Source organism: Morone saxatilis, unplaced genomic scaffold, assembly GCF_004916995.1.
Source record: "Morone saxatilis isolate NCDOM2014 unplaced genomic scaffold, NCSU_SB_2.0 Contig5, whole genome shotgun sequence".
Classification (NCBI taxonomy): domain Eukaryota; kingdom Metazoa; phylum Chordata; class Actinopteri; family Moronidae; genus Morone; species Morone saxatilis.
In genome coordinates this window covers 7,565,817-7,582,011 of record NW_023340095.1, presented here as the reverse complement: position 1 = coordinate 7,582,011, position 16,195 = coordinate 7,565,817, and the positions used below count along the sequence as shown (strand labels likewise).

General features: G+C 41.0%; 2 protein-coding genes across 6 annotated transcripts in view; one reads left to right on the top strand and one right to left on the bottom strand.

The window, feature by feature from the left end:
• Nucleotides 1–263: 263 nt before the first annotated feature.
• Nucleotides 264–7,140, bottom strand: LOC118339267 (basic leucine zipper and W2 domain-containing protein 1-A-like). The gene is made up of 12 exons (XM_035676841.1): nt 7,026–7,140; nt 6,321–6,394; nt 5,765–5,941; nt 5,411–5,505; nt 5,259–5,324; nt 4,975–5,110; nt 3,121–3,230; nt 2,741–2,911; nt 2,278–2,424; nt 1,774–1,912; nt 1,401–1,523; nt 264–982 (listed from the first exon to the last, which is right to left on the bottom strand). The coding sequence occupies exons 2-12, from the start codon at nt 6,382–6,384 to the stop codon at nt 951–953; spliced, it is 1,260 nt and encodes a 419-aa protein (XP_035532734.1). The 5' UTR covers nt 6,385–6,394; nt 7,026–7,140; the 3' UTR covers nt 264–950.
• An 847-nt stretch (nt 7,141–7,987) lies between these two features.
• myo1b (myosin IB) overlaps nt 7,988–16,195 on the top strand; it is a 58,179-nt gene continuing 49,971 nt past the window's right edge. For 3 of the 5 annotated variants that reach the window (XM_035676397.1, XM_035676394.1, XM_035676395.1), the window contains exon 1: nt 7,989–8,260. The gene's annotated coding sequence lies outside the window, so the exon portion shown is untranslated. Of the gene's footprint in view, nt 8,261–16,195 lie in introns of all 5 variants that reach the window. The other 2 variants (XM_035676393.1, XM_035676396.1) reach the window with 2 other exon arrangements.

The following is a 16,195-nucleotide window of genomic DNA, read 5'->3' as shown; positions in this document are numbered from 1 at the left end:
AGTGAGGTGAGTGAGTTGGTTGTTTGCACCTCAGGTCACGCATGCTAGGCTGCCTTTCTTGATTACTTGATTAGGTGAGGCTAGAGCAGATCAACCAATGGAAAATTTAAAGGGAACAAAAGGTTGATCTGTGACACAACAGATTTAGCTGAATTTCTACGAGAACCTTTCCATATGATTGCCTGTGTATATTTTCTCCTTAGTATGTTCACACTATAATAGCTATTTGATGTGACCATACGTAACAGTAAATACAGCAGTAATGAAAACCATTCATTTCCATTTATTTTAAAAAGTCAAACTGTATGGTAAAGGAAAAAAAAAGAAAACTTGCATGGTTCTGTTACATAAGAATATAAAACAATTAATGTTCATGTTATGGGGCTTTGCAACAATCATCACTGCTGTTTTAAATGGCACATCTCTGCCACCAATAATGGAGACAGAATCTAAAAAGTGGCAAAAAATATGTCACATAATTGGCATAAATGTCAAATGAGGTTACAAAAACAGTTTGCCTTTCAGGGGACCAAGATATCATGGCTACACAGATGGACTTCTGGCAATAAGAGTTCCATGACTAAATACAATAGCTTTGAAATATGCCTCCAAACTGGCTATTTTAAAGGGAACCATCTATCCAAAAAAAAGTCCCACTTTGTTACATGAAAGGGGTTTCCAATCTATTTAGCTAAATGTGGCACTGTGACCGGCTCCCAAAGGAGTATAAAGAAGAGTACAAGTATTGATTCCGACAGAAAACATGTTGAAAATAAAAGCAATATTAAAGCCCTTACATTACAGTTGAACTAGATACCAGGAGGTAATAGAATAGAAAAAGGAAAAAAAAAGGAAACATAGACAGACTTCTTTAACAAATCCTTCTACTGCATCTGGTGCTATGTTAATGTAAAAATACAAATCAACATGCTAGTTATAGCTAGAGGTCTTCAGTCTGCCTCCTCTTCTTCAGACTCGGACTCTGGAAAAAAAAAAATTAAACATCTGTAAGCGCTGTGCTCAAATATCGATGCATCTAGGGCTGGATGATACGACCCAAAAAATAAAACACACTGTGTGGCTGATTTTACGTTATGTGTGTATTAGTTGATTGGGGCTTGTTTTACTTAGTCCTTAGCAGCTGCATATCCCCACATTATCATTTGTAGTTTAAATCTCCATTTTAAAATATAAATCCAATCAATGGATCGCCCAGCTCGACATGCATCGCCACCAATGTCATTTTTTCTGTCAAAAGTGGGACAGAAAAAAGTCGCCCAATACAGTTGCTCAGCACAAATGAGATCCCCATGCCATGTGTTTTGGCAACCTATGGCTGTGGGAGGTAGAACCAGGATCACAAACTAAGACAGAACCAAGGGAGACTGTGAGGTGCTCACCTTCCTCTGCGTTCTTGAGCCACTCAACGAACTTCTTCATCTGCTCAATGAAAAGACTCTTTCCTTTGGCGAGGTGGGCTTCGTTGTACCACTTCAGAATTGCCTCCTCGCTCAAGACATCGGCTTTGAAAAAATTAACAAGAAAATAAATAAATAAAAGTTCTACTCAACACGATGCCAACAGCACAAATGCGTCTGCAGGTGCTCGAAAAAAACAGATGTCGCTAGGCAGGTTGGCAACATCAATCAAGACAAACTTTTGGCTATAATTTCTGGCCATCTGGCATCATTCACACATAGCTTCCCACTATAAAATGGCATTTTTTTTTTCACAAATGTGAGGAGGAGAAAGGGAGCCCAGGGACACAAATACCTTTGTAGAGCAAAACAACTATTTTCTGGAAGGCCTTCATGAAGTGAATGTTGTCGTAACAGTACTCCTGGATCTTGAGCAGGAGGGTAAGTTCAGAGAGGCCTTGGGAAGTAAAAGCCTTCAACAGTGGGCTGTATTGCTGAATGTAAAACAGGGGAAATTAAATGTTAGAGTAGAGTAGAGCTAGAGTACAGATATGGTAAAAATGCACAAAAGCAGTGGAGGTCGAGGTTTCTCTGACCTCACAGAGGACAAAAAAAAAAAAACACTCAGGATGTTTTTCGGATTTCTTATATCGCTTCCACTTTCAATGGCTTTGGGTAAGTAAATCAATTATTTTCATTGCTAAGTTCAAAGCCAACAGCAGCCTGGATTTTGAAACATCTTAAAGGCACAATTTAAGAGCGACATCCATAAGTTTCTTTAGATCTCTCGTTTCCGATCGCATTGTCACGACTGCCACAGGGTCGAGGAAAAGCAGAGCCATAATAACAGAAGTTTCACCTTTAAAAGTTTGATGGCTTGTTCTGTGACCAGCTCCTCCTTCTTGTTCCACTCCACGGAGCTCATTACACTGGACCAAATGAGCCAAATCATGGTCTGCTCGGAGATGTTGTTCTTCTTGATTTCCTCTCGGATGTAGGCGATGATCTGTAAGACCCAGGCCCAGAGATGGAACACCCGTTATTGGCAAAGCATGCAAACCATGGCCAGCATATGCTTAGGCTTATTACTTATCAAATCTGGCTGAAGTCTGAGGTACACTGGCAGGATATAGAGGTTTGCAGGAGCAGAGAATTATGTTCAGGTTGAGTAGATTTAAGCAACGTGTTATTGTTTCACTGCATCCTGTTCTCCGGGCACTCCTCAAGACAAAAGGGGGCAGAAGTTAAGAAGAAAGCAATCTTAAGTGCTACCCTCAAAGGTGTGGAAGAAAAGAGGGGCACGGACAATGAAGAAGGCTTACATCTTTGAGGGGGTCCCCACGTGAAATCTGCTCCTGAAGTTCTTTCTGCAGCTCCTTTCGGGCACCTATGGACTGCTGGTTCCTGGCAAAGTCCGAAAGCTCCTTGAGCCCGGCGTCTGTGAAGTACTTTGAGAAGTGCTCACAACTGCGCTTGTTGGCAGGGAACAGTTCCTGAAAGAGCGCACAGTCAAATATTGAGGCAGACATTGTTCGGTCAGACAAGCCATCTTAATGGAACAGTGGATGCCACTATAGCTTGGAACTAAATGCATGCTGATTATTAGTCTTATTTTATTGTGCATTTTAGGGAGTGTAAAAATTACTGACCCTGACTGCATCTCAGTGTCATAAAGATGTTATACTCGAGTTGTTATTCTCACCATGAGCCTGTTGTCCATGCCAACCTTTCGGAGACTGGCAGCAACAGAGCTAATGTCCTTTTCAGAAAGCCAGGATTTGAAGAGTTTAACTGCAAAGCACGCTGAAACACCTGAACAAATGCATGAAGATGTGTCAGCTGTTGCTAACAGACCTGCCAGGATAAAGCTAGGCCTGAGTAATACACTGGTAAACACCTCCACAGGATGTTATAAGACAGGTTTTCACTTGAACAATGCCTAAGAAAAACAATGATGCAGTCAACAAAAATCAGTTTGGACCACAGGTGTATAAAATATGCATGTATACCTAAACAAGAAACAGATTTCAGTGATACTGTTTGCAGATGTGAAATAGACAACTTCTATTTATCATAAGGGTTTTAGGGCTGTTGGGTGCTGTTGGGCTGAAGCTACCTATCATTCAGTCTGTGACAAGCAGGAAGATATTTGGCCGCCAAATCAGAGCAAAACTTGCTCAAACTACCCTCTCAATCTTTTTTCAGACATTATCAATTAACACTCAAGTGATGAGGCCTTTAAAACGTATTCACACAAGTGATAAAACTACTTTACTGTTTATCCATAATGTTGGATTTTCAGGTTCTTTTTCGGTGTAAAATGTACGTGCATATCTGCTGTTGTCTGAAGTGATGTTAGGCAGAGCATGTAAGCTTATTGCAGATATACTGGTGTCAGCACGTCGGTCAAAGCTGCAGTAGACAAGAGCCGAAGATATGTCTTAAAGTCTAGAAACATTGCCTGTTACATCATTTGTCAACTTTATTTTTCCAATTGTAAAATGTCCCACTCAGTACACAGCTTTATCTATAAATGCATCTCCATCCCTGTCTATATCAATAGCAATTCTTGTTTCTCCAGTTTAAGGAATCCTTATCAAACATGTATTAGCAATGTATCAAACATAAAGAACTACACTGGGCGGCGGATTGATATATCTCTTTAAAACTCTCTAAATGTCAAAATCATATCAGTTGACAGTTTTATCAGTTGCCCTTTGTTGGTCCTTTGGGGGTAGCTTGGCCTGTCAGTTTGTGCGTCTGCCCAGTTGCAAGTTGCATCATTTGTTACTGCCAACTGACACCAGCTACAATGGTTTATGGAGATTTCTTGTCATTAGAATCGCAAAAGGTTATTGCTTGCTAAATCTATGTAATCTGAAATAATAGAGTAATGCAGGCACTTACTGATTTTCAGGTAAGTAATTAACAAGAACAAAACAAACAAAACACCTAAATGTACAACATGGCTGCAAGTGGTGTCATTAAACACACACATTTATCCCCTCATATGGAAGACTTTTAGTCATGTTTATGCAGTGCAAGAACAATTAGATTTTCTTAATTTACATTTTTTTTATGATGACTTTAGATTCAGATTTGACACTTTTTGATCAGTACTGTTTGATTGCTCCATTATGTGCACAGTCTGCACTACAGTTAGGATGAGAAAGTGTGGGCAGATTTTTAAACAATAGAGTAAACAAGGACTTCACGCTTTAGAATTAATTTTGGGATTAATTGTGATGATAATTGTTAGGAAATCATCATGAAGACAATACGCTACGCTTTTTAAAAAGACAGATGTTGGGAAGAAAAGGCAATATGCGAGAAAGAGCAAGAGAGGATACCATTTTAACAGTTAAAAAAAACAATCGCAGCTACTGAAGAGGAAAACAAATATGGTTTATCTTGTTTTTCAAGATTAATTTGAAGGCACAAAATGACTCTTCCCCCAATTCAGATCTAATTTCATCTCAGTCCAGCTACTCCTACTTCCTTATCTGCAAAACAAACAATACAACAAAGCACGCCCACGAGACAGAAGAGTAAGTACCTTCTTTGACAAGATTCTCGTTGAAGAGGCTGCTAAGAATGGATGCAGAGAGATTGCCGTTGGCCAGCAGAATCCCTGTTAGCATGGCCAGTTTGTTGCGCTCAGACTCTGTGAAGCCCTTGAGGAACAGCAGCAGCTGCGAAAGAACAAACATATAAGCACAATCCTGTAGGCTGAATTGAGTCGATCCAATTTCTTTTTAAATTTGAGTTGAAATGAATTGAAAAGTTTGGCCTGGAAAGGTACTATGTGATTCTGTAAAATGCCTCTAGCAAAAGACAAACCTTTTTAATCTCCTCCTCAAACCCTTTCTCCAAGTATTTGTAGCGCCTGATGAGCTTGTTAAAGACCTAAAAGGGAACGGAAAGGAATATGTTTCATTATTTGTAATGATAACAGTAGAATATGATGGATTCAGGAATTGAATGGTATTCACCTGTGCATATGCCTGCATGGTCTCCATGTCCTCTTGTGCTTTGAAGAGACAAAACTCAGTGCAGGTCACCTCATCTGACAGGGTACCCCCTGGGGCTGAAAGAAAACACATTTTTTTAATTGTTTTATCTTGTACAACCATCATACTTCCAATGAGTTGCATTACTTTGTATGATTTTGTCTCTATAGTTGCACAAAACTGAATGAAGAAGTTGTTTATCCTGGGAATTATTAGTGTGATGACACCTAGTCCTCAGATAGTACAATGAACTGAATGTATTACCATCAAACCAGTGATGACCACTTTTTAAAAATATAATAATAAAACAAAATATGGAAGAGCCCCGCCTCTTACCCAGCATTCCACCGGCCACCAGGATGTCGAACAGAGTTTCAGCATAGCGTCGGTAGTCAAGCTTGGCACCAGATGCATCGAGGAACTTTGCGACAGCTTCCAAATCAGTGCCGGTTTGGTTCAGACCTTGTATGATGCTTTCCTGAAACTGGGTAGGGTCAAACCTCTCCTTTTCATCTGTTGAAAAGACATATATTTACTTCAGTTTATCCCTGCTACTTACTTATGACATTCTAAAAACACATGTCCAAACAAGGGTCATGAACAAACAAACATTTACATATCCTCTGCATTGCATAAGGCATTTTAACTAAGTCTTATTCAACAAGAAATGTATGTGTGCCTACTCTTCAGTGTGAAAAAAAGAATGTATTAGATATCTTGTCAGTGAACAAACAAGGATGGTCTTCGGCGATTAAACCTGACAATCATACGTCGGTGTCTGCGACTGCAAGCAAGTGAGCTGCTGGAAAGAGAGGTCAGTGGAAGACAAACAAGCAGTGTTCTTCACCTCCTTGTTTGTATAAAAAGAACAATTACCAACAAAGTTTCTCACCTCTTTTTCGTGTTTTGAAACGCTGGCCTGTTAGCGTAGGCTTCTGCTGCCTTTGATTACTCATAAAAGACAGTCTGGAAGACAGAGCAAAAAGAGATTGATCAGCAGTAGATCTGCGTTGTTAGGCTATACACACAGCTGAGAACAAATAATCCAACAATCACCTCATATGAATGTATTAAACAACTGCAGACATTGTGCAGCACTACAGTCTGAGATGTAAAATTGGCATTAATTAATAATAATTGTAATGGAAACAAACAAGGGTACAACACTGGAGTTAGTCAACCTTTTTTTTTAATATGATAATATCACATTATCAGATGACTCATACTAACATTAATGTATGTTAATGTTACAGTAAGAAGTAAACTGTGTATTCATAGCATCAGTCTTGGTCGTGTGCCTATTGGTGTTCACTGTTATCATACTTAAGCCATCACACGACATGACGTTTGTTTTTTTTAATATTTTCTTTTTAACACAACATGTGAGACCAAAGTGCATAAAGGGCGATATTAAAGGTGTTAAATGACACAGACAGACACAGATAACCTAATGTCTGTTAATATTAGTCAGCTATCGATAGCTAATAATAACTAGTCAGCTTCATTTGTCTTCCTGACGCAGTGCCACAGTACGCTTACATATATGCCCACATCGCTACATTGCACTAACTTACATAAAAAACAAACAGCGACTCACCGAAATCCTCTTAATGAGCAAAAACAGGACGTGAAATAAAAACTATTGACACCGTTAGTAGCTTCCAGGTAAGAGGAAATTGTAGACCGCGCATGCGCATCAACACGGACTCTATGTGGGTCATTACATTTGTGTGTGTGCGGGGGGGGAGTACAGTTCACAAAGTGTAAGAAAACGGAGACAAAAAACGTCGGAGTGGAATTAACCCTGGTAAATTTTCCCGTGAATATGTAATTTAATGTGATATGACTGCGTTTAGTCCCTGCCCATAAAGCAGGGTGGCGTAACGACGACAACTATTGTACCTCAACACCCCTCTACGGTGGGAAGTAATTTTCTTTAGTTAACGGGTAAACGAATAGCAGAAATGTTTCACCCCCTCAAACAAACAAAAAGCTGTTCCAGGATCAGTTTCCTGCCCCTCTGTGTTAACGCAAACTGACCCAGCGTTGGTATAATTACACAACGGGTCAACTAGTCGCTGCTATCTAGCATTAAGACACAGGAGGGGGGTGTTGTGCTGTCGGGTGGATGCTGAGTCTGTCTCTGGCGTGAAGGGAAAACTTTAATGTTGCGTTACAGTTTACCTCGTAAATCTCAGTACTCATTCCAGGAACTTCTGTAAACCCTGTTTGGTCAAATATCTTTTTGAGAATACCTACATATTCAAAAAAAAAAATAAACAAAACACATTTATTAGTACATTCATCCGTCCCATATACATATTTTATTCATTACTTTTCCAGAAAGTCGTCGTAGAGGCATACAGTTTGATATATTGTTATGTTTTTGGCATGTAAAGTTTAATATTATAAATGGATTGTGCTTGGCAAACTGCTTTGCATGTATCACAGTAAAGGGGGATTCATGCTTCATGTGGAAAACAACATGTAGCAGCAACATTTCCGACAACACCTGAAAGCACCACAGCCCCACCCCCCCGCGCTGGAGGTGATTAGGGGACGCTGGACGAGCCCAGAGACGCCGCTCCAGCCACTCCCTGCGCCCGGCGGACCCCGCACTCTGAAGTCCATTCAGAGCTCCATTCAAAGTGCTGAGATCCAGATGAGAGCCACGTTCAGACTCATCCGGCACAGCAGATACGAGTTGAACTAAAGACAGCCGGGGAAGGGCTTCAGGAGCCACTCCAGCTTGGGAGAATCACCTCTTGGATCCTACTTTTGTCCGTAGAGTGGATTTAGGACGAGAGGGAGCACCTTTGCAGAGATAAAGAGGCAAGTTCTGACATCTGCTGTTGCTCGGATGGGTGATAAAAAATGTTACATTTTTTGGGCCGTGTGTGTGTGTGTGTGTTTGTTACACTTTTGCACTCGATGCAACTTTTCTCAAAAGTTAACTTTGCATTGTCTCCAGACCGTCTGCTTCCCAACTCATTCATTCCTCCTCTCTGCGTGCAGGAGGAGGAGGAGGAGGAGGGGGACGGGGGGTTGGGATTGGGATTTCTTTTTTGTTTTGTTTGTCTTGTTTTTTCCTTTTTGTGGACGAACTGTAATGGTTGGAGGATACAGCTGATAGGACAGAGAGTCTAGTTTCTCCTGTTTGCCCCTAACCCAAACAGAGGCTCATTTAATGTTAGATGAAAAGTGCGGTCGCTAATTGCCTACATCTGCTGCTTATAAGCACCGTCAGACCGCTGCAGACCCCGAGCAGAGGGGCTGTAGCAGATGTGTCAGCTCTCAATAGTCATCCAGAGTTGAGTCTTTTTGAGATATGGCAACTGGTTATCGAAGTTTGCCATATTCAGCGCTGCGCAGAGAGTATCCGGCTCAATAACGGCGAACGGTGGTATCATCACACAACATGAACAATGTGTGGATGTGAAGCTCTCTGTCAAATGGGCGTTATAGTCAGTTGTGCAAGGGGTAAAGGAAAAACGGCTAACTCTGACCTTCACTTTTGGGATCATTCAAAGTTTCTTATTTCATTAAAATCATATCCCTGCATTGTGTAAACTATAAGCTGAGGCTTTATGGGACACAGAAAAAAGATCAACGTCAGCATTGAAAGTGGATAAACTGACTGAAGGTGGGTTACGCCTGCGGTACGCCTCCAGGTTTTAGGAGATCTTAATGCTGCCGACTGGAATAAATTACTGCTCAGCATGGACTGCATGAATACAACTATTCACCTCTCTGAGAAACATCCCAAAGTGGCGTCTTGTCAGAGTTGACCTGCTTTCCTCTCTGCTGGGAATCCCTTGAGGGATCCAGCTTGAAACTCATCAAACATGGAGAGGGTAACCTTGTGGGATGAAAAGCTACATCACACCACAACATTAAAACACACCGTTGTTGCATTAGATAAAGCATAGAATGTAAAAATAGATCAAACATTATGCCAATGGAGGAATGTTGCTGCCACTGAAGCTGTATTCCAGCTGTATGTGCGTGAAGTTTAGACATATCAAAGTAGTTTTAATGCATGTAGCATACTTTGTGCATAAATCAAATGTGTCACCTTGACTTTAACTCTTTTGCATGAATCAGTTTAGTTCAAACTATGAGCATTTACATACATACAGAAATGCTTTTAACGTGTGCCATATGTGATTTAAAACATGAATTAAAGGGCGATGTTACAAACTTCTACTAAATGTTTCTAGTTTGTTGCTCCTTTTGATGCCAGACTGTTTCTACGCTTGGCTTGACTTTTGAATCCTGCAGTTCTTTTCAACTTTCTAATTCCATTTGTGAACTTAAAATCCCCAGAGGATCAGATAAGACAAAAAAAAAGAAAAGAAAAGGATAGTGTCTTTCTCTTTGTGGCTTTCCACAAATATGTCCCGCCTCTTTGTTGGCCAGAGTCTGAAGAGAAAAGTCTGAGTTGGGAAACCAGATGGGAACTTTATTACCCGCGCTGATCAAACAAACAGTGATGTAAGATGACTGTGAAAGGTAGTGTGTGTGGTAATCCTTCAGAGTCGCTAGATAGACTCCTGGAAAAAGTAACAACCATTTAGCTCAGACTTGGAAGGCGACAGCGTGTGGGACTGTTGGCCACTCTAGTAGCTCTCCTCTGTGTGAGCTTGTTGGCTGGCCCGCTTTGAGTTGCATCAGTGCTTTTTAAAAAAAAAAAAAAATTTAAACGTGCCAAAAGCCTCTTCATGAACGCTGTCGGATGAGATGCTGGGGTCTAATGTGGTGTGTATAGAGGGCCAAAGTCCCCCTGCCAGTGCCATGGTGATGAATAGTGTTTGCACTTGTCTGGCCCGTGCAGCTTAGCGTAGTGAGGCGTGCGTCTTGTGTCAGCCCTGCATCAACAGAGATAGACAGGGGCCCACATGTGCAGCCCCACTGATTGAACCATGAAAAGCCTTCAGCGAGAGAGACTGGTTTTGCAGCCTCCTTTTTTTTTTTTTTTTTTGGAAGATTTTTCTGAAGCCAGGAAGCATAAAAAAAAAAGTCCCCTGAATAACATGTAGCTGCATTTCCAATTCACTTTCTCATCAACTTTGCAATAAACTAGATCTCATTTGCATTTGTTAGTTATTCAGTTTCTTTTTTGTTACTTTGGAGTTGAAAGGGTAAAAAAAAATCAAACATTGTATTCAAGTTCACCATCCTAACAAAGAACTTTCCCCTTAACTGTTTGACTCAGAACATTTTCCCATTTCCATTCAACTTAACTGCTTAAACTCTACGCCCTTTGCCTCCCTACGGAGTGAGAGTAATAATGCTGTACATTTGGATTCGGCTCACTGTTGATTTGTTAAGTCCAGTACAGCTGCTTTCTCCATTCACTTCTGGGAAACCAAGCCAGACCAAGTGTTTGCCGGCCTGTTGTGCAGACGATGCTGAAACTGGTAATGCGGCGCTTGTCTGGGGAACATTTTATACTGGAGTGAATTCATGTACTGTAATACAGTGAAAATTGTAACCTTGTTCTTCTGCGTGTATTTATTCGGTAGATGATTGAACAGATGATCATATTAACTGTACAAAAGTCCATGGGTAGAGTTTTTTTTTTTTAAATGTAAAACAGTACAGGGTTAACTGTCACGCCCACTTTAAATCAGTCAGAAGCATAGACAAAAAAACCCTCAAATCTCTCATGCAACATTTTCAGAACGGTTCCAACTTTGGCAGATTATTTTGTAATCATGTAGGATCCCACCGCTCATAGTAAGAAGCTGATTTAAGAAAATATGTTTTCAGAGCCTTTAAAGCTAACGCATCGGACGGTCATCTTGTCTCTTTTCAATCAAGGTTTTGTATGCTTAGTGGATTAATTATGGCACGGCTGTTGGCTCCTTTGTCCTTTTCTGATTGCCAGCTGAGGGCTCATGTTTTGCAAATGTACCGGTCTTGATGTCTCCCTGCTGTTTGTGCTGTACTGTAAATAAAGAGCAGTGTTTGTTTGGTTTACAGGTTTATGTTTAACCAGTCTGGATGCTTGTGTGTTAGGAAAACTCTTGTTTGCCTCGCACATGTGTGCACATTCGACAGAGGGCAGAAATCATTCAATAGAAGCCATTAAGCGCAAGTTGTTGAAAAATGTTTTCAGTTTGTTCAGTCTTTTTTCAGCGCGCCTGCAAAGCGGATGGCCGGACTGGCCGTTTGGTTGCGTGCCCACCTTTGCTTCACACACACACACACACACACACACACACACACACACACTCTCACGCATATCTGCACCTGGAGCGGTGTGGAGGACTCTGGACTCCAGGTCACTTTCTCAGGCAGCAAGCTTGCTCTCTGGTCCTCTTTGTCCTGGCCTGCTCTTTGGCACAGCCCCATGCCCCGCTGCTGCTCCATTAGGGAGGGCTTTAATCGCCATCATTGCCAGCAGCCTGTGATGTTGTGACTCTCCTGCCCCCATGACAAGGCCAGCTTGATCTGAGGGGAATTTACAGACTATAACGGTGCATAATAGAGTTTATTATCATTTGTTTGCACATAGCTACGCCACTGTGTTCTCAAACAAGCGCTCCCAAGGTAGAATGACGCCAATCATCTCTCAGTGTAGCTCACACAATACCCATTTGCTTTCTCACAGACAACATGTCATTGTGGACTGCAAGCTTGCTTTGTTGATTGTGGTGAAAATATTGACCATTTCGAAATTGATAGCCTCTCTGAGCGTCTTCGTTTTTAAAAGAAAGGACATCATGCATCCCTACGAGTAACAGCTTGTTTATTGCCTCAACTTTCACTATTACACCACTATGGCTGCCCTCACGGCTGTTGACCTTTTGGTTGAATGACTTTCCTCTTTGCTGAAGAACAGAGAAGAACACGTGGCCTCAGCCTAGGGCCTGTAAATAATACATGTACATTTAATAGTGTTTTTTCATGTTTTCCTCCTAGCTTGATCTGGCAGTGAAATCTGGGTCAGTGTCAGAGGCAAGAGGCAAAGCATGTCTCATAATAATGTTGGTTACATGGATTTGAAATCCAAGGTCCAGCCCACCCATCCCTATCAACTTTTGATGATAAAATATCATACTTTTTTTTTCCTGTTGCATTTTAATCTGTGGGAATTATCAAACTATCAAACTCAATTTAAAATGTAATTCTGTGACTTGTACTGTATGTCGTATGTTGGATCAAAACAGTGACTCAGTTAGTGCCCTTCTCCTGACTTTCAAGCTGTGCCCTAGTTGATCTTGCCCGCATGCTGAATATTGCGTGACAACAGGGTGAGGGGGGGGGATGTTGATAGCTGATGATGCATAATGACAGATAGTTGTACCAGGAAGTGTAACAAGAAGTAATTAGGGAATCCTATTGAAAACACTTTACATTTTTCCTTTACATGTACGCCATCATTTATGCAAAGTGTTGCAAAGTCCACACAGATCCAGCTATTTGAAAGATGTCAACAGAATATAATGTTGGTGATGTTATTGGTACATTAGGTCAGCACTAAATGTGCCAAACTTAGTGTTGTGTAAACCACTTCCATCTGCTGCACACAGGCACTGTGCCAGTCAGGTCTTGGAGAGCGCACTCTGTTAAGGTGACATGCGTCGAGACAGAGTGTTTTTACCATAAGTTTCACTACATCTCTGATTCATGAGATTTAGATTTGAGATTAATAACAGCTAAACCATGTGGTCACATGTGACGCTTACCTCCTGAACATGCATCAGAGAGATTTAATCAATCTCTGATGCAAAATGCATCAGAGAGATTGATAAAGCAGGGCACTTCTAATCCAGTTTATGAGTAATTTGCTAAAGGTTCATACTAGGGTCACTTAGATTTAGACCGATGAAATGAGTGTATTTAAGAGGGGTTTTTTGTGTCCTTCATTTCGTTTGAGGTAAACCACAAAAAATCAGTGTTTTACCAACATAGAGTGGTTATATTCCTCATCTCTCCTCCACTCAACAGTGAAGATAATCCCCTGGGTATTAATCAAGGCTGTCACGTTTTCTCTCATTCTCCCTCTTTGGATCCAGTACAACAGTTAGCAGCAGGAAGCAACTCTTATTAATGGGATTGTGTCACTGAGTGCCTAGCAGCCAGCTCCAAATCTGGGGTAGTGGGTTATCAGCAAAAGGAGCTGAGGGCATCCGGCATCCCGGCTGCAGACAGATGCAATATGTTGTTGGTCAGAATGGCGCAGGCACTCGGTCGACATGGACACATAGTGTTCTCCCCCAGGTCACCAACAGGCTTCAGCATCTGTTTTCACTGAGGAGTAGGCTATGTCCTTTTTAAGCTTGTTTTTGTTCATACTAGAGACTAGACTCAGCACTTTCAATGCAGCAAGTCTATGCGCTTATTGTCAGGCAGTGGGTTTTCAGTCGCTGGGTTGTTAACTACTTTGTGGTATTGGTTTGAACGATATTGATTGTGCCAGGCTAATGCATACATTATCTGATGTTCTGGATGGTTGATATTCTGTGAGGGTTTCAGTTTATTTGCATGTTCATGTTCAGTGTATATATGTTCTTACTCTAGGGTAAAGTCTATTTAAACTGCAGCAACCTACCAGAAAGAACACACATTGTGTGAGATAACAGCTGTTTCAGAGAATCAATCAATCAATCAATCAAAATAATAACTTAAAACTGCACTGCACACAACCAAATCAGCTGGTAGACATGAGCCGTCACTGGGAATGTTTTGGTACAGTGCCATCAGAAAGGCACATTGCACTAGTCGGTGGGCACAAAGTAACAGACCCCACTGGACTGGGTTGACCAGTAAGCAAATACTTCTCTCCCCCACTGCTTTTGTACATCTGTCTGAGTCAAGACTGAGCTGTTGGTGTCTGCACAACATTACAGCCCTTTAAAATGTTTTAATTGCAAAAGGGCATCAATCATTTTTCATCGTTCTTTCCCATCTGTCTTGGCCCACCTTTTTTAAAGATTTGTTTTCATGCTGTGTGTGAGAGTGAGTGCTTTTGGAACTAGAGTCTTGCCTCCTACTAAGAGCTGGGCAACTTCTTTATGGGCCAATAACACTGTGCCCTGCAGGGGAACAGAAGCCAGAGAAAAAGTGAAGTGGAAAGCAACGCAGGAGATCCATTTTTTTTTTTTTCAGGAATGTCATGCTGCTCTGAAGTTGCTGCTAAAAGTTGATTTGACAGCCCATAGAGAGGTTTTGTGCTGAAATGCTGGGAGTTTTGAGTCATCCTGTTTTGGCCAGTTGTTGCAGATCACATACTGTTTTATCCTCTGATCTAGTTTTTTAATTCTCCAACATTAACTTGCCACAGAAATCTCTATCATATATTTATGTGATAGTAATCTATGCAGATTTTTTATTTATTTTCGAGGTGTCCAGATGGTATCTAATTTCATATCATCTTCTGACCTCCACACACATTGCTGCTTTATTTATTGAAAAGCACATCTGAAACAGTTACATTATACATTTGTAGCTTTGTCATATTTTAATTCTGTACCAGCCAGTGTTTGTTTATGCAATAAAAGATGTCTGTACTAAGAAGCAGTGAACAATAGATGACTACATGGCCTCATCTGTCTGTCACAACAGCAGACATTGGGTTTTTAGTACAGCAAAGCCCTGTATGAAGGCCCTGAATGTATTCTAGGCCCCTCTTTTATCTCCAGCCCTATAGCATTGGGATTACTGTCCCAAAGGAGATGGGAGGCAACACTGCACTGAAAACTGCCACCACCAGCAGTGTCTTTGTCATAGTGCACTGCGGCCCACATCCTTTACCGGCCACAAATATTATATTGCTTCAACAAGCAAGCCGGCTTGGGGGGAAAAAAAAAAAGCTATGAAGCAGTTAACTTTTTTGGGGGGTGAATTATTTGACTTATAAGAAGCCCTGAAACAGGAGCAGATTCCAGCTGAACAGACACCCAGAGGTCAAGGGCAAAGTTCCTTAGTTATGTAATTGCCTATGGGACATTCTTACATGCCGCAGGAGAACAGAACTGAATAGCCAATCAAAAGGCCCCGCTCCTCCCCTGGAGTCAAACCACTGCTGTACAAACATGTCCATCCCAGAGTTTATTTGCTTTGGCTAAGTTTAGGACTGTTTATTTTCTGATCAGAGAAATGCCTCTGAAAAAAACGTTTCCAGAGACCTCACAAATAATGGACAGCACACATAAAATGATGGCCTAATAGGTGTAATAAAGGGATACATTTCTTGAAGCAGTGTTTCTCAAAAGACACATTGTTTTGGGGAGCACAAGTGCAGTTTCTTCCTCATAAAACATATGCAAAGATGGTTTTTAAAGGATATTTTAAATCACCCATTGTTTACATCCGTGTTGCTAGCAGCTTTTTTCTTCGCTGACTTTGCTGGGTCATTGCGATGTTTGCATTACCGTACGGAAATCCATAGATTTCAGGGCGAACGTTAAGGTCACAAAACTTAATGTCTTTACTTCTGTTTCCAAACTTCACCATAACATCAAGCGAATTGTAGATCATGAACAAATAGAGTAATGTAACCAACTATATGGCTATGCTGACAAATGAATCACATGGCTCTTACTTGGGTGATTGTTGGGTCTAAACAGTGCAATTGAGTTGTTGGTACTTGAAAAGTAGTATTGTGGCTTCTGTTTACAACTTCAGATTAAACGTATAGTAACTTTAATGCAATATTGTGTTTCTCATAGTGCAAATGGAGAAAAAGCCTTCCTTTCAAGTCTATCAAAATTGAGCATACAGATCACACTTTAAATTGTGATTATGATTAAATTTCTT

Coding starts and splice junctions, on each gene's coding strand:
- LOC118339267 (XM_035676841.1), bottom strand. CDS start 6,384: ATGAGTAATCAAAGGCAGCAGAAGCCTACGCTAACAGGCCAGCGTTTC. Junction 1,913..2,277: donor AAGCCATCAAACTTTTAAAG/GTGAAACTTCTG, acceptor TTTTACATTCAG/CAATACAGCCCACTGTTGAA. Junction 1,524..1,773: donor AGTTGTTTTGCTCTACAAAG/GTATTTGTGTCC, acceptor ATTTTTTCAAAG/CCGATGTCTTGAGCGAGGAG.